The sequence below is a fragment of the Ranitomeya variabilis genome, chromosome 4 (genome assembly GCF_051348905.1).
Source record: "Ranitomeya variabilis isolate aRanVar5 chromosome 4, aRanVar5.hap1, whole genome shotgun sequence".
Classification (NCBI taxonomy): Eukaryota; Metazoa; Chordata; class Amphibia; order Anura; family Dendrobatidae; genus Ranitomeya; species Ranitomeya variabilis.
This window is the reverse complement of record NC_135235.1, coordinates 106,843,800-106,864,870: the sequence shown is the minus strand read 5'-3', so window position 1 is coordinate 106,864,870 and position 21,071 is coordinate 106,843,800. Positions and strand designations below refer to the sequence as shown.

The following is a 21,071-nucleotide window of genomic DNA, read 5'->3' as shown; positions in this document are numbered from 1 at the left end:
TGCTATTAGTCAGTGGGCCTCTCTTTGCTAAATACCTAGTTCATTCTTACGTTTGTCTTTTCTTCTTACCTCACCGTTATTATTTGTTGGGGGCTTGTATCCAACTTTTGGGGTCTTTTCTCTGGAGGCAAGAAAGGTCTATCTTTTCCCTTCTAGGGTTAGTTAGTTCTCCGGCTGGCGCGAGACGTCTAGAACCAACGTAGGTACGTTCCCCGGCTGCTGCTATTTGTGGTGCTAGGATTAGCTATACGGTCAGCCCAGTTACCACTGCCCTATGAGCTGGTTTTTTGTGTTTGCAGACTTGGTATTCATTGCAGAGACCCTCTGCCATTGGGGTCATAACAAAAAACCTCTCCTCCAGATACAAATAATGCCTCTTTATGATCGTCACCTTCCTTCGTATAAACAGATCCTTGGAGAGATATTTGTATTGTCAACCTATATACTTATACATGGTCATTAGATCGTCCCTCAGTCTTTTTTCTAGACTAAATAATCCTAATTTTGCTAATCTCTCTGGGTATTGTAGTACCCCCATCCCCTTTATTAATTTTGTTGCCCTCCTTTGTACTCGCTCTAGTTCCATTATATCCTTCCTGTGCATCGGTGCCCAAAACTGCACACAGTACTCCATGTGCGGTCTAACCAGGGATTTGTACAGAGGCAGTATAATGCTCTCATCATGTGTATCCAGACCTCTTTTAATGCACCCCATGATCCTATTTGCCTTGGCAGCCGCTGCCTGGCACTGGCTTCTCCAGGTAAGTTTATCATTAACTAGCATCCCCAAGTCCATCTCCATGTCAGATTTACCCAGTGGTTCCCCGTTCAGTGTGTAATGGTGATATTGATTCCTTTATTCCCATGTGTATAACCTTACATCTATCAGTGTCATTGGTCAGGAATTCACAGAAATAGTGAGTTCTGCTGAATTCACCCCCGACCCCAATAATCAATTTTCAGAGCGCGGAACTGAAAGTGAATCTGACGCATCTGACGAGACATCACAGGAAGCAGGAGATAATCCAGAGGTCGTGTGAGCCGGAGAGCAGCTCTGGACACAGCAGGATGAGACAGAGCAAAGTATTTAGTGAGGAGCTTATCTATGGGCGTTAGTTCACAGGAAAGGGGCATGCAAAATAGTGGACAACCCCTTTTAATCCTCCTACACAGCTGTTTCTGCTTCCTTTAATGAATAGGTTTCGACCTAGATGTGAAAATTATAATCATTATCCCGTTTCCTACAATTGGTTACTCATACATCTGACTATAACCCTAGAAAGTCCCTGACTTTGTACAAGTCGGCCTAGAAAAAAGTCAGCTGTTTGGAAGACCAAGTCCGGTCACACACCAAATATTGATCTGATGTAGATTTCTCTTTTCTTTATTCGCTTTGCATTTTGCTAATAAAAATAAACTATTAATACTTCTGTATGTGAAAGCTTCCTTACTTTGTAGCATTTTTTCCACACCTGAACACTTTGCACAGCACTGTATATATACTATAGGTGTCCTATGTGTGGGCGATGACAACATCTGGACGATCAAGGATCAGCTCTAGCGGCCACATGACAAGATATTCCATTATATTAAAGCAGTGTGGCCAAACGGATCCACTCAGCGACAAGCACGGAATTTCATCTAGGAGATGGGTGATGTACAGTAGGTCAATGATCAGCCCGTCAATCAGACAGGTCACAGGATGTGGTCCTCCGGTTGGGAAGAGAGACTGTTCCTGTCACCAGCACTTCCTAGGTGCAACCATTTAATTTTCATAGTAGGGACAAAGCTTTATAGGTCTTCTTTCTACAATCTATTGGGGCATTTAGGAATCTAGTAACACGCTGGTGATGCCTGTCTCATGACTTTTAAGCTACCCGGGGCAGTTCAGGAGGCATAATCCATATGACATGTTCCCTTTAAATATCATGGCTCCATCTACTGCTCCCTATTCAGATTACATCACTGATGACATCATCACAGCTGGCAGTTCTGACGCTCTGTGACATCACAATGCTGTGTTCAGTGTTCTATGCGTTGGAGGGCACTGGAGTCTTTTGAGGGTTTGATGTTGGAGAGAATGGATGTGCGGAGAGTTGTTGTAGTGTTGTTCACTATTTTCTTCTATTGTGTAGAAGGGAGACCTGCTAAAACACCAGAAGGTAAGAAACATTGATAAATAACAATTGAATATTGTATTTTTCATTCTATGTTCATGGGTATTGGTATATAGAACAGTTGTGTGTCATATTGCATTTTATCACTTCGCTTGAAAGTCATTGAACTGCAATACCGGACATGGCCCATGGGCAGGAGTGGCGCTGTAGTGCGAAGAAATTAGCCATTATTCTATAATCTAATAATTCCCTTTATAGAAAAAAAGTGTATGCCTGCAGCCACCACTAGGGGGAGCTCACTGAATACTAATTACTATTGAGTTGAATGTATCCATGCGCCCATATTCTCTAGTGGTGGCAGACAGAACTGTGTCATTTACCTCTATGGCTATGCACACCATTGTTAGCTCTGTGTCAGGAAACTGGCCGTTATAAAGAAATATGAGGATATTTAGATCCTGAATGTTATTCATGGGTGATGATAGAAGGTACTTCATGTCTATACGGCTCCTCAGAAGTCTGACTGGAGGTAGAATCCCCCTGTAGATATTATATCCCATACACCAACATCAGTCAGCAGCGCTCAGCAGCCCCCAGACGACAGGATTCTGATGCTGTGTGACATCACAGCGCTGGGACCAGTGTGCTATGTGTTGGGGCGCCAACTCTTTATAGGGGTAATGTTGGACAATACAGAAATGCAGAGAATTGCTCTAGATTTGGGTTGATTTGCTCATGTTCAGGTGAGAAAGTTCCAATGCTATAAGCAGGTAATGGACCTTATCACTGGGGACTGTCTAGGGTTCAGCTATAAGGAGTCTTCTATCCCCTCATGGTACAATATGGGGGTCACTTGCAGCTATCATGGGTTTCATGTCTTAATTTTCCTTCTTTTTTTTCTGGACAGCGGTTTCCCAGAGCCCATGGGCTGAGACGTTCCCCACAATGAACGGGAAAATCAGCGATGATAATAACAGTGAGTAGTCAATTCCTTCATCTCCTAGTTCCCATCATCCTATGCCAAGTCCTGCCCGCAGTTATATATATAACTAGATGGTGGCCCGATTCTAACACATCGGGTATTCTAGAATATGTATGTAGTTTATTCATGAAGTTTTCAGAATAATGCAATGAATACACAGGATTCGGCCAAGGCGTGGTTCAAATTCCGCGCCAATTCGCGGCCTGACTGCGCCTGTCGCTGATTGTTCGCGGCCGGCCGTGTGTGACCAATCAGTGAAGCCAGGGCCGGCTGCAGGTTTTTGAGGGCGCCGGGCGAAAGAAGTCTCAGTGGGCCCCCCTCTTTAACACATACCACGATTCATGATGCACAGATATAGCAGAGAAATATAACACAGCCCACGTAGTATATAACACAGCCCACATAGCATATAGCACAGCCACGTAGCATATAACACAGGCCATATAGTATATAACAGCCCACGTAGCATATAGCACAGCCCACGTAGTATATAGCACAGCCACGTAGTAAATAACAGCCCACGTAGCATATAACACAGCCCACATAGTATATAGCACAGCCCTCGCAGTATATAACACAGTCCACGTAGCATATAGCACAGCCCTCGTAGTATATAGCACAGCCACATAGCATATAACACAGCCACGTAGTATATAACAGCCCACGTAGCATAGAACAGCCACGTAGTATATAACAGCCCACGCAGCATATAACACAGCCCACATAGTATATTGCACAGCCACGTAGTATATAGCACAGCCACGTAGTATATTGCACATCCACTTAGTTTATAGCACAGGCCACGTAGTATATAGCACAGCCCACGTAGTATATAACACAGCCTCGTAGTATATAGCACAGCCACGTAGTATATGGCGCAGCCACGTAGTATATTGCACATCCACATAGTTTATAGCACAGCCCACGTAGTATATAGCACAGGCCACGTAGTATATAGCACAGCCCACGCAGTGTATAACACAGCCCACGTAGTATATAGCACAGCCCACGTAGTATATAGCACAGCCCACGCAGAATATAACACAGCCCACTTAGTATATAACACATGCCAAGTAGTATATAACACAGCCCACGTAGTATATAACATAGCCACGTAGTATATAACAAAGCCACGTAGTATATTGCCCAGCCACTTATATTGCACAGCCACGTAGTATATAGCATAGCCCACATAGTATATAACACAGCCACGTAGTATATAGCACAGCCCACATAGTATATAGCACAGCCCACGTAGTAAAAAGTACAGCCTACGCAGTATATAACACAGCCACGTAGTATATTGCCCTGCCACGTAATATATTGCACAGCCACGTAGTATATAGCACAGCCCACATAGTATATAGCACAGAGACGTAGTATATAACACAGCCCATGCAGTATATAACACAGCCCATGTAGTATAAAGCAATGTGGGCACCATATCTCTGTTAAAAAAAAAAGAATTAAAATAAAAAATAGTTATATACTCACCTTCCGGCGGCCCCCGGATCCAGGCCAGGCGTTTAGCGACGCTCCGGTCCCAAGAATGCATTGTGGTCTCGCGAGATGATGACCTAGTGGCCTCGCGAGACCGCTACGTCATCATCTCACGACACCGCAATGCATTCTTGAGACCGGAGCGGGAAAGGCGCAGGAAGGTGAGAATATAATGATTTTTTATTTTTTTTATTATTTTTAACATTAGATTAATAGGGTTAATAGGGTTAATAGCAGCGTTAACGGACTGCGTTACACCGCGGCATAACGCGGTGTAACGCAGCCATTAACCCTGTGTGAGCGCTACTGGAGGGGAGTATGGAGGGGCACTGACGGAGAGTAGGGACTGTGCCTGTCGCTGATTGGTCGCAGCCTGCCGACCGCGACCAATCAGGGACGTGGGATTTCCGTGACAGACAACCAGACGGAAGTCACCCTTAGACGATTATATAGATAGATGTGGAGCCCCTTATACTGTCAATGTCTTCTGGAATATTCTGTCTGTGATAGGAATTAATATCCGGCTTCTTGTTTCTTTCTTACCAGTCATTGATCGCTATGTCCTGCCCATTGGTCTGATGATAATTGTTGCCTCTTTGGTCGTGATCATCTGGATCTGCTAGTAAGTTTCCATCTTCTCTCCATATCATATTATTCTCTTTTCATGCAAACGGGCAGCACGGTGGCTCAGTGGTTAGCACTGTACTATATATAGGGTAGCACAGTGGCTCAGTGGTTAGCACTGTACTATATACAGGGTAGCACAGTGGCTCAGTGGTTAGCACTGTACTATATACAGGGTAGCACAGTGGCTCAGTGTTAGATCTGTACTATTTACAGGGTAGCACAGTGGCTCAGTGGTTAGCACTGTACTATATACAGGGTAGCACAGTGGCTCAGTGGTTAGCACTATACTATATATATGGTAGCACAGTGGCTCAGTGGATAGCACTGTACTTTATACAGGGTAGCACAGTGGCTCAGGGGTTAGCACTGTACTATTTACAGGGTAGCACAGTGGTTAGCACTGTACTATTTACAGGGTAGCAAGTAGTTAGCACTGTGCTATTTACAGGGCAGCACACTGGTTCAGTGGTTAGTACTGTACTATATACAGGGTAGCACAGTGGTTCAGTGGTTAGCACTGTACTATATACAGGGTAGCACAGTGGCTCAGTGGTTAGCACTGTACTATTTACATGGTAGCAAATGGTTAGCACTGTACTATTTAGGGTATGTGTCCACGTTCAGGATGGCCGGCGCTTTGGACGGAGCTGAAAACTGGCTCTGCCAAAGCCCCGCCCCCCTTCTGTAGACGCGATGATGCCGGATGTGTTCATTGCACACATCCGGAATCTCCGCACCCCACACATAGGGCCCTGTGTTATACCTTGCGGCGCCGCAGCGTCGCCGCAAGGTAAACGGACATGTTGCGTTCTAAAAAGACGCGCCGCATGTCCGGAGTCGCAGGGCCGCCGGATGCGTGTTACCACGCATAGTGGAGACGGGATTTCATAAAATCCCCTCCACTATGCTGTAACATTTGGACGCTGCGGATTGAACGCTGCGGCTAAACGCAGCGTTCAATCCGCAGCTATTCCAGATGTAATACGGCCCGTGGACACATACCCTTACAGGTAGCACAGTGGTTAGCACTGTACTATTTACTGTGCAGCACAGTGGTTAGCACTGTACTATTTACAGGGCAGCACAGTGGCTCAGGGGTTAGCACTGTACTATATACAGGATAACACGGTGGCTCAGTGATTAGCACTGTACAATATACAGGGTAGCAGAGTGGCTCAGTGGTTAGCACTGTACTATTTACAGGTTAGCACAGTGGTTAGCACTGTACTATTTACAGGGTAGCACAGTGGCTCAGTGGTTAACACTGTACTATTTACAGAGTAGCACAGTGGTTAGCACTGTACTATTTACAGAGCAGCATGGTGGCTCAGTGGTTAGCACTGTACTATATACAGGGCAGCACGGTGGCTCAGTGGTTAGTGACATCAGTAGCCGCTCTTGGTGCTGTATTATGATGTAATATGTACTAGGATTGCTATACACTCTACCTTTATATCCCCATTTGTAGTGGGGGAGGGGCAGGGGTAAATTCTGGTGGGCAGCTGAATATTATCTTCTGTGCCAGTTTACATAAAGACATTTCTCTGTGTCACAGTTACTTGTATGGCTACTGGAGACGTCGGGGCAAACAGGAGGATGCAGACCTGAGAGAAGTTGTCGTCGTGAAGCCAGGTAGCTATTAATCTAAAATACCATAAAACCCAGGTCCAGGCAGAGTCTATGTGACCCGTCATTACTGGTGATGTGATACATGGGTGGTCTTTCTACTACCCTGGAAATCAGCGGAATGATGAAGTGAGAGCTTACGTCCACTATGGGCTGCAGTGCTATATTGCGGCCACATTGTATTGCTCATTTTTATAGGGAAAGATTTTGTGGAATCTACTATCTACTGGTTTGTAGAGATGAGACAATAATCTGAAATTACAATTCTCCAGCTTCGCCGAATTAAGGTTTCCTAGGATTGTTTCGGACCTTTATGAGCTCTTCAACGCTAACACAACCTTATTAATGTCCAAGTCACCTCAACATATCTGGATAGGGAAAAATGGATGGCGACCATCTCACAATCCAAGAGGAACACTGTCTGTGACACACAAGCTTTCTTGTTTAGCAGCAAAATTATAACAGAGGGGTATTCAACAGCCCTCCTTGTTTTAGTGTGTGAGGAAGAAAAAAAAGGCTGCTATTAAGGTGCTGTTACCACAGTACATCACAGATCAATCAATTCATAGTCACACTGACTCTGCAGGTCCAGCACCTCCCTAGCACTAGGACTATTATTCATAGGCCGGGGTCACACTTGCATGAGTCTCGCGCATCAATACCCGGCACTGCCGCCAGCACTCGGGACCGGAGTGTGCGGCTGCATGTATTTCTATGTAGCTGAGCGCTCCGCTCCCGAGTGTCGGCGGTGGTGCCGGGTATTGATGCGAGAGACTCGCGCGAGTTTCTCGCATTGCACACGTAAGTATGACCCCGGCCATAGAATGAGACTAGCACGTCTATTTCCAACTAGCTGAAGAGCCCGGCGTTGCCTGGGCATAGTAAATATCTGTGGTTAGTTATAGCACCTCGCTTCTCTTATTTTCCCATCACGCCTCTCATTTTCCCCATCACATCTTTCATTTTCCCCCTCACATCTCTAATTTTCTCCCTCACTCCTCTCATTCCCCCCTAACACTTGTCATTTCAACCTCACATCTGCCATTTTCCGATCACTCCACTATTTTCCCTCACTCCTCTCATTTTGCACTCACACCTTTTCATTTTCACCTCACACCTCTCATTTTCACCTCAGTATATACATGTTTGTCATCTCCCTTATATATAGTATACACCTGTATGTCATCTCCTGTATATAGTATATACCTGTATGTCATCTCCCCTGTATATAGTATATACCTGCTGTGTGTCATCTCCCCTGTATATAGTATGTACCTGTATGTCATCTCCTCCTATATATAGTATATACCTGTATGTAATCTCCTGTATATAGTATATACCTGTGTGTCATCTCACCTATATATAGTATATATCTGTGTGTCATCTCCTCCTGTATATAGTATATACCTGTATGTCATCTCCTATACATAGCATATACCTGTATGTCATCTCCTCCTGTATATACTATATACCTGTAGGTAATCTGCTCCTGTATATAGTATATACCTGTGTGTCATCTCCTCCTGTATATAGTATATACCTGTATGTCATCTCCCCTGTATGTAGTATATACCAGTGTGTCATCTCCCCTGTATATAGTATATACTGTATGTGTGTGTCATCTCCTCCTGTATATAGTATATACCTGTGTGTCATCTCCCCTGTAAATAGTATATATCTGTATGTCATCTCCTCCTGTATTAGACCTCTTTCACACGTTATTTGGTCAGTATTTTTACCTCAGTATTTGTAAGCTAAATTGGCAGCCTGATAAATCCCCAGCCAACAGTAAGCCCACCCCCTGGCAGTATATATTAGCTCACACATACACATAATAGACAGGTCATGTGACTGACAGCTGCCGGATTCCTATATGGTACATTTGTTGCTCTTGTAGTTTGTCTGCTTATTAATCAGATTTTTATTTTTGAAGGATAATACCAGACTTGTGTGTGTTTTAGGGCGAGTTTCGTGTGTCAAGTTGTGTGTGTTGAGTTGCGTGTGGCGACATGCATGTAGCGACTTTTGTGAGATGAGTTTTGTGTGGCGACATGCGTGTAGCAACTTTTTGTGTGTCGAGTTGCATGTGACAGGTTAGTGTAGCAAGTTTTGCGCATGGCGAGTTTTGTGCGTGGCGAGTTTTATGTGTGGTGCCTTTTGAGTATGTGCAAGTTTTGTGTGAGGCAACTTTTGCATGTGTTGCAACTTTTGTGCATGTGGCAATTTTTCCGCTTGTGCAAGTTTTGCGTGTGGCGAGTTTTCCATGAGGTGAGTTTTGCACGTGTGTCGAGTTTTGCATGTGGAGAGTTTTGCGCGTGGAGAGTTTTGCGCATGGCGAGTTTTGAGCGGCGACTTTTGTGTTTCGACTTTTATGTGGCGAGGTTGGTGTATGTGTGGTGAAATGTGCGCTGAGGGTGGTATATGTGTTCGAGCACGTGGTAGTGTGTGGCGCATTTTGTGTGTGTGTTCATATCCCCGTGGTGGTGTGTTGATTATCCCATGTCGGGGCCCCACCTTAGCAACTGTACAGTATATACTCTTGGCGCCATCGCTCTCATTCTTTAAGTCCCCCTTGTTCACTTCTGGCAGCTGTTAATTTGCCTCCAACACTTTTCCTTTCATTTTTTCCCCATTATGTAGATAGGGGCAAAATTGTTTGGTGAATTGGAAAGCGCGGGGTTAAAATTTCACCTCACAACATAGCTTTGACGCTCTCGGGGTCCAGACGTGTGACTGTGCAAAATTTTATGCCTGTAGCTGAGACGCCTCCAACACTTTTCCTTTCACTTTTTCCCCATTATGTAGATAGGGGCAAAATTGTTTGGTGAATTGGAACGCGCGGGGTTAAAATTTCACCTCACAACATAGCCTATGACGCTCTCGGGGTCCAGACGTGTGACTGTGCAAAATTTTGTGGCTGTAGCTGCGACGGTTCAGATGCCAATCCCGGACATACACACATACATACATACATACACACATACACACATTCAGCTTTATATATTAGATGTGCTTCAGCTCTGCAGCAGTATACCACAATTAGATTAGGCATTTTTCTAGCGACAGTGACTGCAGCCTTTCCCCATGATGACACTTCATTTAAATATCCAAGCTTGTACTGGTGATACTAAAACGAATAGTCACCAGAGCAGAAATAGAAAAAAATACACTAGCAGCTGGACAGTGTACACTCCCTGAGAGAAGTTATGTCGCTTATCCATGTTATGTAAATAAAAGCTTATAGCCTGACGTTAAATTCATCAATTGGTTGTATAAATTATTCTTTTGAAAGCTGAAACACTCCGAAAGGTGGCTTAAGTTAAGAAAATAAATTGGCATCAATGCAGAAATATTGATCAGTTAATGGACACAGAATTGTCAGATTTTGGCAAGACAAAAGTTTTGTCGCCCACAGAAAGTAATGTGATATTCAAACAAATAATTAACTTAAAATACAAATATATGTTGAATAACATTGGTGAATGAAGTTGTGGTGCCACTAGAGTCATATTTAATATTTTGTGTGACTTCCATGAGCTTGAAAGACTGCATCTATGCGATTCAACAATGATTTATACAATTTATTAATGAAGTCATCAGGAATAGCAAAGAATGCAGTCTTACATGCCTCCCAGAGTTCATCTAGATTCTTTGGTTTTGTCTTCCAAGCTTCCTCTTTCATCCTTCCCCAAACATGCTCAATGATGTTCATGTCTGGTGACTGGGCTGGCCAGTCCTTGAGCACCTTGATCTTTTTTGCCTGGAGGAACTTTGTTGCAGAGATGGATGTATGAGATGGAGCACCATCCTGCTGCAGAATTTGACCCCTTTCATAATTTGGAATATAAGAGGTAGCTAATACTTCTTGATATTTTAGGCTATTGATATTGCCTTCCACCTTGCAAATGTTTCGCACACCCCCATACGGAATGTAACCCCAGACCATGATCTTTCCACCACCAAATGTAACTGGGTGTATTTTGGATCTATACGGGCTCCAGTAGGTCTCCTGCAGTATTTGCAGCAGCTGTGGGGTAATTCTACTGACGATTCACCAGAGAAATCCACCTTCTGCCACTTTTCCAGCATCTATCTGTTTAGCAGGCTGTGGGACTTTGCAAATGCCACATGTTTTTTTATTTGCCTTTTGTTTAGTGCTGGCTTCTGGGCACTGATTCAACCATGGAGGCCATTTCGAGACAGAATCCTACAAAATGTTCTAGTTGACACAGGGACTTGAGGTGACCAGGCCTGTTGGAGCTCAGCTGCAGTGGAAGAGGGGCTTGCTTTGGATTTTCTAACCAACAAACGTTCCTCCTGAGCAGTTGTCTTGTGGGGTCTGCCGGACCTGGGCTTGTCAAACACATCTCCAGTCTCTTCAAATTTTTTTTAATTCTTTGTACTTGATGCTGAGACACATTAAAGGTGCCAGCCACCTCTGCAGTCGATCTGGTCTTCAGCCTCTTGGTAATCCAGGCTTTGGCCACAGGGTGGATTTTTGGCATGTTGTCAGAGCTCAAGTTGCAGTTCAAGTGAAGGTCTGGGGTGCTGGGTTTCTTTTTATACACACACACTAATTAACCGATCATTTACTGAGCACAGGTGAGGATGTAAACTAGGATTGGGTGCATTATATGACCAGGCAACAAAACTTTTGTCTTGCCAAAATCTGACCATTCTGTGTCCATTAACTGATCAATATTTCTGCATTGATGCCAATTTATTTTCTTAACCTAAACCACATTTCGGAGGGTTTCAGCTTTCAAAAGAATAATATATACAACCAATGGATGAATTTAACATCAGGTTATAAGCTTTTATTTACATAACATGGATAAGCGACATAACTTCTGTCAGGGAGTGTAGTTAGGGAACGGCATGGAATATTCATAGCAAGTATATTAGAAAATATCTAGATTATGGGACTAAATTGATAGGGAGTTAGTAGCAAAATTAATTTGCCTCCAGACCACCCCTTTAAGAACAATGAAATGGGGGAAAAACAGTCTCCTTGCAGATGATACTCTATTGTGTTTGACAGAGATAGGGAAATGCCTCCTGCGGGCCATGAATGTGATTAGGACTTTTAGTGCCCACTCTAACTTGGATAGCAACAAGAGTAAATGGGTTTTATTATCAACTAGCTGAAGAGCCTCTATCATTCCTCCATTACTAAAAAAACCCACCCTTGACCCATCATGCGCAAACAACTACAGACCGGTCTCCAATCTCCCCTTCATCTCAAAACTCCTGGAGCGCCTAGTCTACTCCCGCCTTACCCGTTACCTCTCCACTCATTCCCTCCTAGACCCTTCACAGTCCGGGTTCCGCCCCCTACATTCGACAGAAACTGCACTCATCAAGGTGACCAATGACCTTTCTGACAGCAAAATGTAACGGTGACCACTCTCTGCTCATTCTCCTCGATCTTTCTGCAGCTTTCGACACTGTTGACCACCCTCTCCTACTCTCTAGGCTCCAGTCACTAGGCATTAAGGACACTGCTCTCTCCTGGTTCTCTTCCTATCTTTCTGAACGCTCCTTCAGTGTTCTGTTCTCCAGCTCCACTTCATCTCCTCTTCCTCTCACTGTCGGGGTACCTCAGGGCTCAGTCCTTGGCCTCCTTCTCTTCTCCCTCTACACGGCCCCAATTGGACAGACCATCAGCAGATTTGGCTTTCAGTACCATCTTTATGCTGATGACACACAACTATACACGTCATCCCCTGACCTTACCCCCGCTGTACTACAGAACGCCACTGACTGTCTGTCTGCAGTCTCTAACATCATGTCCACTCTCTATCTGAAACTCAACCTCTCCAAAACTGAACTTCTTCTGCTCCCGCCTTCTACTAGCCTCCCTAAATCTGACATTTTCCTCTCCGTGGGTGGCACCATAATAACGCCTAGGCAGCAGGCACGCTGTCTGGGTGTTATGTTTGACTCCGATCTCTCCTTCACCTCCCACATACAATCTCTTGCCCGCTCGTGCCGCTTACACCTAAAGAACATCTCTAGAATCCGCCCTTTTCTCACCATGGAGACAACGAAAACTCTCACTGTCGCCCTAATCCATTCCCGTCTGGACTACTGTAACGCTCTATTAATTGGATTCCCCCTCACGCGACTTTCGCCTCTCCAGTCTATCCTTAATGCAGCAGCCAGGGTCGTCCATCTGGCTAATCGATACTCGGACGTGTCCGCTCTTCGCCAGTCGTTACACTGGCTGCCCATTCATTACAGGATACAATTCAAAGTACTTGTTCTCACCCACAAAGCTCTCCACAGTGCGGCACCCCCTTACATCTCCTCCCTCATTTCTGTCTATCGGCCTAGCCGACCGCTGCGCTCTGCAAACGACTTTCGACTAACCTCTGCACTAATCCGTACCTCCCACTCCCGACTCCAAGACTTCTCCCGTGCTGCGCCAATCCTCTGGAATGCTCTACCCCAAGATATTAGGACCATCCACAACTTGCATAGTTTTAGGCGCTCGCTCAAAACTCATTTGTTCAGAGCGGCCTATCACGTTCCCTAATCAGTCATTTTATGTTTGTGTGTGTGTGTAGCCCATTCACTATCTCCATCTACCCCCCACCCCCTGAAGATGGCTGGACTATCATTGTAAATACATCATTGTAAATACACACCTGTACTTTGTATCTCACCACCTCATTGTAGATTGTAAGCTCTCACGAGCAGGGTCATCTTATTTTGTCTTATTTTGCTTTATTACTGTATTGTTAACATTATTACCTATGACTGTTGTGTTTAACACTGTTAAACTGTAAAGCGCTGCGGAATATGTTGGCGCTATATAAATAAAGATTATTATTATTACTATTATTATTATTATTATTATTATTAAGAGCCTGGCATTGCCGGGCATAGTAACTGTGGTTAGTTATAACAAATTACAATGATTATATTGCACATAAAAACATTTCACATCATATACTCAACACTACAGATTTGCAACACAAATTAACTAATCAATTACTTAAGTATTGATAGTATTTTATTTTCATCTCATTCAAGAGCCTTTTTGATAGCAGCATTTTTGTTTTGTTCTTCCGAATTAAAGATGATTAGAGACCAACCACCAGAGCTATAGACCTAATTCCAAGAAATTAGTGGCACGGGTATACGTGTTATCAAAATATTACTTTATTTGCAATGGTAACAACATATTATATGTGCACATGTTTGAAAGACATAAAAAATAAAAAGCATATAATAAGTGACATAAATAAAATCACCAGTATATATAAAAAACCCCTGACGAAGGATTTTATATCCGAAACGTGCGTCGGGGTGTGCATTGTTTGGATTAGGTGACGCCTTTAAGTTACAGGAACTCCTAAAAATTTCCCTCTCACTACTTCTCACTACTTCTTTCTTTATATATACAATTATTTTTGTACACTCAGCACTTTGTTTCTTTGCTACATGATTGCACATTGCACCTTTTTGCATGGTGTATAGCCATAATAATTGCTTACGTTGCAGGGTATATATTCAACCCCATTTTTTCTGATTTTATACATCCACATTATATTTTTTATATTTTTATATTCCATTTTTAGCACTTTTGGCATACACTATATTTTATAGATTGTTAGTAGGAGTCCTGTGATTAATCCTTCCTTTTATGGTGTACCTTATACCTATTTAGGTTTTTAAATATACTGGTGATTTTATTTATGTCACTTATTATATGCTTTTTATTTTTTATGTCTTTCAAACATGTGCACATATAATATGTTGTTACCATTGCAAATAAAGTAATATTTTGATAACACGTGCCACTAATTTCTTGGAATTAGGTCTATAGCTCTGGTGGTTGGTCTCTACTGTTCATGCGAGTGGTTTCCACTCATTTTATTTGTTTTCACTGGGGTTCACCAATAACTTTGAACACATATATATAAGTAAGCTGATATAGAAATTAATTGCCCCTTTTAAGTGTCAACAAATTCCTTGCTGAATTAAAGATTGAACAGATTTTTGGCAGTTCCAACTCTTGAACGGGCCACGCAAATCTGACCATGAGAAAAGCATGGAGTTTGTAAATCGATCCCTACTGCTTTCAAGGACTGTCCCTGAGCCTTGTTAATGGACATGGCAAATGCCAGTCGAAGTGGAAACTGGGGGCCTTTAAAATCAAAAGGCAAATCAGATGGAATGAGAGGAATTCTTGGAATGAAAACATCCTCTCCTTTGGCACATCCTGTTGCTGAGCTGTATATCTAATCCTATCCTGTGTGATACCGTCTGCTGAGCCGTGTATCTAATCCTATCCTGTGTGATACTGTCTGCTGAGCTGTGTACCTAATCCTATCCTGTGTGATACTGTCTCCTGAGCTGTGTATCTAATCCCATCCTGTGTGTCACTGCTGAGCTGTGTATCTAATCCTATCCCGTGTGATACTGACTGCTGAGCTGTGTATTTAATCCTATCCTATGTGATACTGTCTGCTGAGCCATGTATCTAATCCTATGCTGTGTGTTACTGTCTCCTGAGCCGTGTATCTAATCCTCTCCTGTGTGTTATTATCTGCTGAGCCGTGTATCTAATCCTATCCTGTGTGATACTGACTGCTGACCTGTGTATCTAATCCTATCCATGTGATACTGACTGCTGAGCCATGTTTCTAACCCTATCCTGTGTGATACACTCTCCTGAGCTGTGTATCTAATCCCATCCTGTGTGTCACTGTCTGCTGAGCTGTGTATCTAATCCTATCCCATGTGATACTGACTGCTGAGCTGTGTATTTAATCCTATCCTATGTGATACTGTCTGCTGAGCTGTGTATCTAATCCTCTCCTGTGTGACACAGTCTGCTGAGCTGTGTATCTAATCCTATCCTGTGTGATACTGCCTGCTGAACAGTGTATCTAACCCTCGTGTGTGTTATTGTCTGCTGAGCTGTGTATCTAATCCTATCCTGTGTGTTACTGTCTTCTGCTGAGCCGTGTATCTAATCCTATCCTGTGTGATACAGTATGCTGAGCCATGTATCTAATCATATCCTGTGTGATACTGTCTGTTGAGCCATGTATCTAATCCTATCCTGTGTGATACTGTCTGCTGAGCCTTGTATCTAATCTTATCCTGTGGATACTGTCTGCTGAGGCAAGTATCTAATCTTATCCTTGATACTGTCTGCTGAGCAATGTATCTAATCCTGTCCCGTGTGTTACTGTCTGCTGAGCTGTGTATCTAATCCTATCTTATGTGATACTGACTGCTGAGCCATGTATCTAATCCTCTCCTGTGTGTTATTGTTTGCTGAGCCGTGTATCTAATCCTATCCTGTGTTACTGACTGCTGAGCTGTGTATCTAATCCTATCTTGTGTGATACTGGGCTCCCCCTGCAGGCTGAGTCTGAGGGTGGTCTGTCGGCACGGTAATAAATGATGTTATTTCCAGCTTTACAGAAGGACGATAACACCATAGAAATGATAAGAATAATAGGCCTCAGTTACCACAACTGTCTACAAGGAAAAGTGTTGCTCATAGCAACCAATCACAGCTCAGCTTCTTATAAACAGCTGTGGTGAAATGAAAGATGCTTAGTGATTGGTTGCTGACACACACACTCATTTTTATACATATAGATTCATTTAAAAATTGGACAAGCATGGGGAGATTGACAGGTGTTAGTAGAAAAAGACAACTTTGAAACTGAAGGGATAATTACCATATTGGGGATACAAGTGTGGTATCACTTAACACTACATGGTTAATTAGGAAAGTAAGACAGAAGATAGAATAGCCCTGATTAAGATGAAGGTCTTTCACTTCTAGTTCTATATGTACTAAGTGTCTTCCTGGTAGGAGTAAATGAGTAATATTTCTGTGCTGTTGACTCTCAGTCATTACTAATACAATATTTTAAAAATATATTTATTTATTTATTTGCTCCTGCAGATGTGAAAGTACAAACTTCAGATAGAGATTTGGACAGTCCCACCAGGTACAATATAAATCTTCTCCATTACTAGATAATTAATGGGGGATTAATGATTAGTGGTGGGCTCATATTTTGTTACATTTATTTCACAGCTCCGATGACGACATCACTAACATTAGTGATCATAAGGATTCTAATAGTGGAGAAACTTCCACAAATAGCAGTAAGTAATAACTTCTAGATAAAATTCAGGTTTATGTTATTGTAGAAAGAACAATTCTTAGCTTTTTGTGATGGACACTTCCATATTGGCATAGTGACCGCCATGTTGACATAGGCTATGTTCACACGCTGCGGATTTTGCTGCGGATCCGCAGCGTTTCCACAGCTGCGGGTCCGAAGCGGTTTCCCATGCGTTTACAGTACAATGTAAACCTATAGGAAACGTAATCCGCAGTGCACATGCTGCGGAAAAAAATGCGCGGAAACGCAGCGGTTTACATTCCGCAGCATGTCAATTCTTTGTGCGGAATCCGCAGCGGTTTTACACCTGCTCCACAATAGAAAACCGCAGGTGGAATCCGCACAAAAACCACGGTAAATCCGCAGGAAATCCGCAGGTAAAACGCAGTGCCTTTTACCTGCAGTTTTCACAAATCCGCTGCGGAAAAATCCGCAGACCTCAAGAATGTGCACATACCCTTATGGCGACCGTTGGCTTTGTAGAATGTCTTACAGCAGTGCAATAAATTTGCTTGGGTGTTTCTGTAAGTTCCATAGACATCAATAGAACCCTATACAAGTGCTCACACATCTCCATTAAAACCTATGGAAGCTACTATAACACAGCAAGTAAGGTCATGGGACGTCTATCTTCATGTTAAATGTAGGACCTACTGGACAGACCTTTCCTTTTGATCTGCCATAAATAATTAATATGACAGTCTTACCTAGATTAGTGGTGCAGAACATATTATGTGACTTAACTTTTCATATCTAATAGGAAATCATATAATCTCAGCTTCCATTTATTTCCTGAAAACCATTGTTAGAATGGTTGAGATTGTTGAGGGTCCACACTCCGGCTACGTAGGACATGTTCATTTCTAATTGTGTACTGAACACATACATCATATCATTACTAAGTGTAACTTAGCAGCAGGTGGGGTAGACATCTGCTAATACCCCTGGGTCCTGTTGGGTTTGGACCTCATTACAATGTGAGATCCTGGTCCTAATGTAGGATCCTGTGGATCGCTGGTAATCTGGTCAGTGATGTATCCTGCTCTGGTTTTATCCCATATCTGTAGTCTTATTGACTTTCCAGACTCCATGTTTATAGATCTCTCTCCAGTATGGACCTGCATACGGACATGCTTTATTGGTAAAGTCATCAGTTTTTAGCCTAAAAAATCTTTTCCCTCTTCTATATTTTTACACAGGTAATGAACCATCTGCTAGTAAGGAGAGCGCTAACACACAGGACACGTGAGTTATTTTGTACATATTCATTTCTATATAAAACAATGAACTAGGTAAGAAATGTTTCCTGTGAATTTATAGATAATTTCCATTTTTCCCAGTATGCCATTGTGCAAAATCCCTGGTTGTTTCCTGGAAGACATCATATCACCCAATTCCATCTACGTGACAAACTTCCAGGAGACTAAAAATGAGCTAGCGGAACGACTGTATAAGCTGTATAACAAAACCATCTTCTGGAATCAGGTATGTTCTCATCAGTGACAAATCCATCGTCTCCCTCCTCCCACAATTACTTCCAAGAAAAGTGGCCTTAGCTTTCTTGACACCACCCTAACAACTTTGTCACTGTTCTGTAATTTAGTTATTGAAAATCTCAGGAAAACTCTCTTCTTATCTAGGAAGGAGTGGAGACCTCATACGAGCTCCAACATGTATAGAGAGAGATTGCCAAGTTATAGGTTGACGTTTAAAGGATTTTTACATTTATTTAGTTGACATTTGGACATTTTATAATAAGTTTATTTTTGTTGTTGCTCTCATAACTTGGTCTTCCCAAAATACCCAATGCCCAATACAAGGAGACCAGTCACGTAAATAACACATGAGCGTTGGGTACTTTGTTAGATTGGGACCTAAGAGCTTACAGATTTAATGAAATTAATTTCTCTTTTTAGCTTCCTACAGATACGGAAATCGTGTGGAATAATATGGTGACCCAAATGGCTGGTATGACCTATAAAATCAAGGGTATTAAGAGAGACTTTTGCGTTATAGACCTTTACGATCGAGTCTTGAATTCTGCCGGTAGGTTTCACATCACTTCGAGATGCTTCATAAGATAACATGTATACAGGATAAAGAGATGCTACCTGGGTTGTAATACATTTTGTATACTCAGTGTACATACAGTCATGAAGAACTAAGTACACCCTATCAGAATTCTATAGATTTACATATCAGGACAAATTAAGAAAGTATTTGGCCCTTAGAATGTCTTAAAATTAGATGAATACAATTTCAACAAATAACTCATGATAAATAACACTTTGTCATTGTCTATTTGACAACAAATAGGCCAACATGGAAAAGTAGTGTGTGAAAAGTAAGGTAAAACGTTCCTACTTTAATAGGAATTAACAGGGAAAGTAGCAGCCATGTGATGCTAATAATACAAACCTAAAGGGAACCTGTCAGGTCCGATAATGCTATTAGCCTGCAGATATAGGGTTAATGTGCAGGTTAATAGTGTTATGAAGGTGCCCAGCCTCAGTACTGAAAGTGCAGCACCCAGGAGAAACTTAACTTTACTTCATCCGGGAGCTGCCAGCTGTCAGTGATGTAGGTATGACTGGAGCCAAATACAGTCACAAGTCACTGAGAGCGACGACTGTAAGCACACCTCGGCACTGACTGACAGCCAGCTCAACAGTGCACAGTTCAGTGTGGCTCTCAGTCAGTGTCGGGGTATTTTCACTGTGGCAATTGTAATTACTTCCGGCATGCCTGTATTTTCCTTCTAATGACCACTTATTTTTTTTATGATGTCTTGATATGTAAAGCAAAAAAATTCAAACAGGGTGTATTTAATTCTTCTCATGCCTATATAAATTCTTTTATTTTCAGAGCGACTACGAACCACACTTGCTCACGAGATGTGTCATGTTGCCTGCTGGTTACTCGATAACAAAAAGACAGACAATCATGGTCTGTTATGGCAGGCTTATGCAAAACGCGTCAATTTTATCCATCCTGAGCTGCCAGAGGTGACGGAGTATCACAATTATACTTTATGATATAACTTCTACTATTGATGTACCTTATGTGATAACAGGTAAGTAAATTTAATGATTCTATGCTTCATAAAATGCAATCACCGAGTAATGATACCAGTGCGGTTCTGTTATTATGCTTTTATATTTTACTTCTATCAGAGTAGACTGACGTCTGGAAGCTGTAGGGTTAAGGGTGCTACATATTTTTTGTTATCTACAGACCAGTCTTAATATATTGGTTCCAATTTGTTCTTTTTGATACAATCCATGGTACTAACCAACATTTATACCAGTCTGTTAACCAATATTCCTTCTATATTTGTAGATTTCAGCGGTTTAGAAAAATAACTGAGAATAAATATTATTGCTGCCGCTTGGGAGGCCAACTACATCTACTGGCCACCACGTAAGGATGTCACACCAAGAAGAGCATGGATGAAGAAACAAGGCAGAGAGATATCGTCGCTCTACAGTACAAGGCTGAACAAGCGATGGATGAATCTGTTGTAACAGAAACAACTTGTCTGAATTTAGTTTAGGGCAACACGGTGGCTCAGTGATTAGCACTGCAGCCTTGTAGCGTTGTGGTCCTGAGCTTCAATCCCACCAAGGACAACATCTGCAAGGAGTTTGTATGTCCTCCCCGTGATTGCGTGGGTTTCCTCCGGGTACTCCGGTTTCCTCCCACACTATAAAAACATACAAATAGGGAATATAATGGCTCTATATATGTAAAGCATATCAATAATTAAAAAAAAAGTTTAACATCTGAGCTGAATAAAATATCAAATGACCTGATTCATTGCTTTCCCACCCATCTCATGAGGATTAGAGCTCAGCAGTTCCAGATAACAGTGTCATGACTCTGTTGTCAGGTGGTCCGGCAACAGAAGCTCCTTCCCTGTCCCTAACGCAAGGGGCAACCTAACCCGCTCTGTCGCCCGGATTATTTCTGATGGTGAAACCGCCGGGGCCACGTACCTTGCCTTAGCTCTTGAATCCGCCCTTAGTCTGTATCCTTCCCCCACCCAGGGAAGAGGGG

At 42.6% G+C, this 21,071-nt stretch overlaps 2 protein-coding genes across 3 annotated transcripts in view; one reads left to right on the top strand and one right to left on the bottom strand.

Moving 5' to 3' along the window:
- Positions 1 to 21,071, bottom strand: part of PIK3AP1 (phosphoinositide-3-kinase adaptor protein 1) — a 262,196-nt gene that overhangs the window by 23,790 nt on the left and 217,335 nt on the right. The gene's annotated exons all lie outside the window — the stretch shown is intronic.
- LOC143769964 (uncharacterized) lies at positions 1,851 to 20,507 on the top strand. 2 transcript variants are annotated; one of them, XM_077259075.1, is made up of 11 exons: positions 1,852 to 2,162; positions 3,025 to 3,093; positions 5,146 to 5,221; positions 6,782 to 6,858; positions 16,790 to 16,835; positions 16,925 to 16,995; positions 18,215 to 18,260; positions 18,356 to 18,500; positions 18,932 to 19,061; positions 19,881 to 20,088; positions 20,355 to 20,491. In XM_077259075.1, exons 1-10 carry the CDS (start codon positions 2,033 to 2,035, stop codon positions 20,048 to 20,050), a joined length of 960 nt encoding a protein of 319 aa, XP_077115190.1. In that variant the 5' UTR covers positions 1,852 to 2,032; the 3' UTR covers positions 20,051 to 20,088; positions 20,355 to 20,491. The 2 variants fall into 2 exon arrangements, with proteins under 2 accessions (XP_077115191.1, XP_077115190.1); XM_077259076.1 differs by lacking the exon at positions 19,881 to 20,088 and having other exon boundaries at positions 1,851 to 2,162; positions 18,932 to 18,983; positions 20,355 to 20,507.

Coding starts and splice junctions, on each gene's coding strand:
- LOC143769964 (XM_077259075.1), top strand. CDS start 2,033: ATGCGTTGGAGGGCACTGGAGTCTTTTGAGGGTTTGATGTTGGAGAGA. Junction 5,222..6,781: donor GTGATCATCTGGATCTGCTA/GTAAGTTTCCAT, acceptor TCTGTGTCACAG/TTACTTGTATGGCTACTGGA. Junction 16,836..16,924: donor GATTTGGACAGTCCCACCAG/GTACAATATAAA, acceptor TTTATTTCACAG/CTCCGATGACGACATCACTA.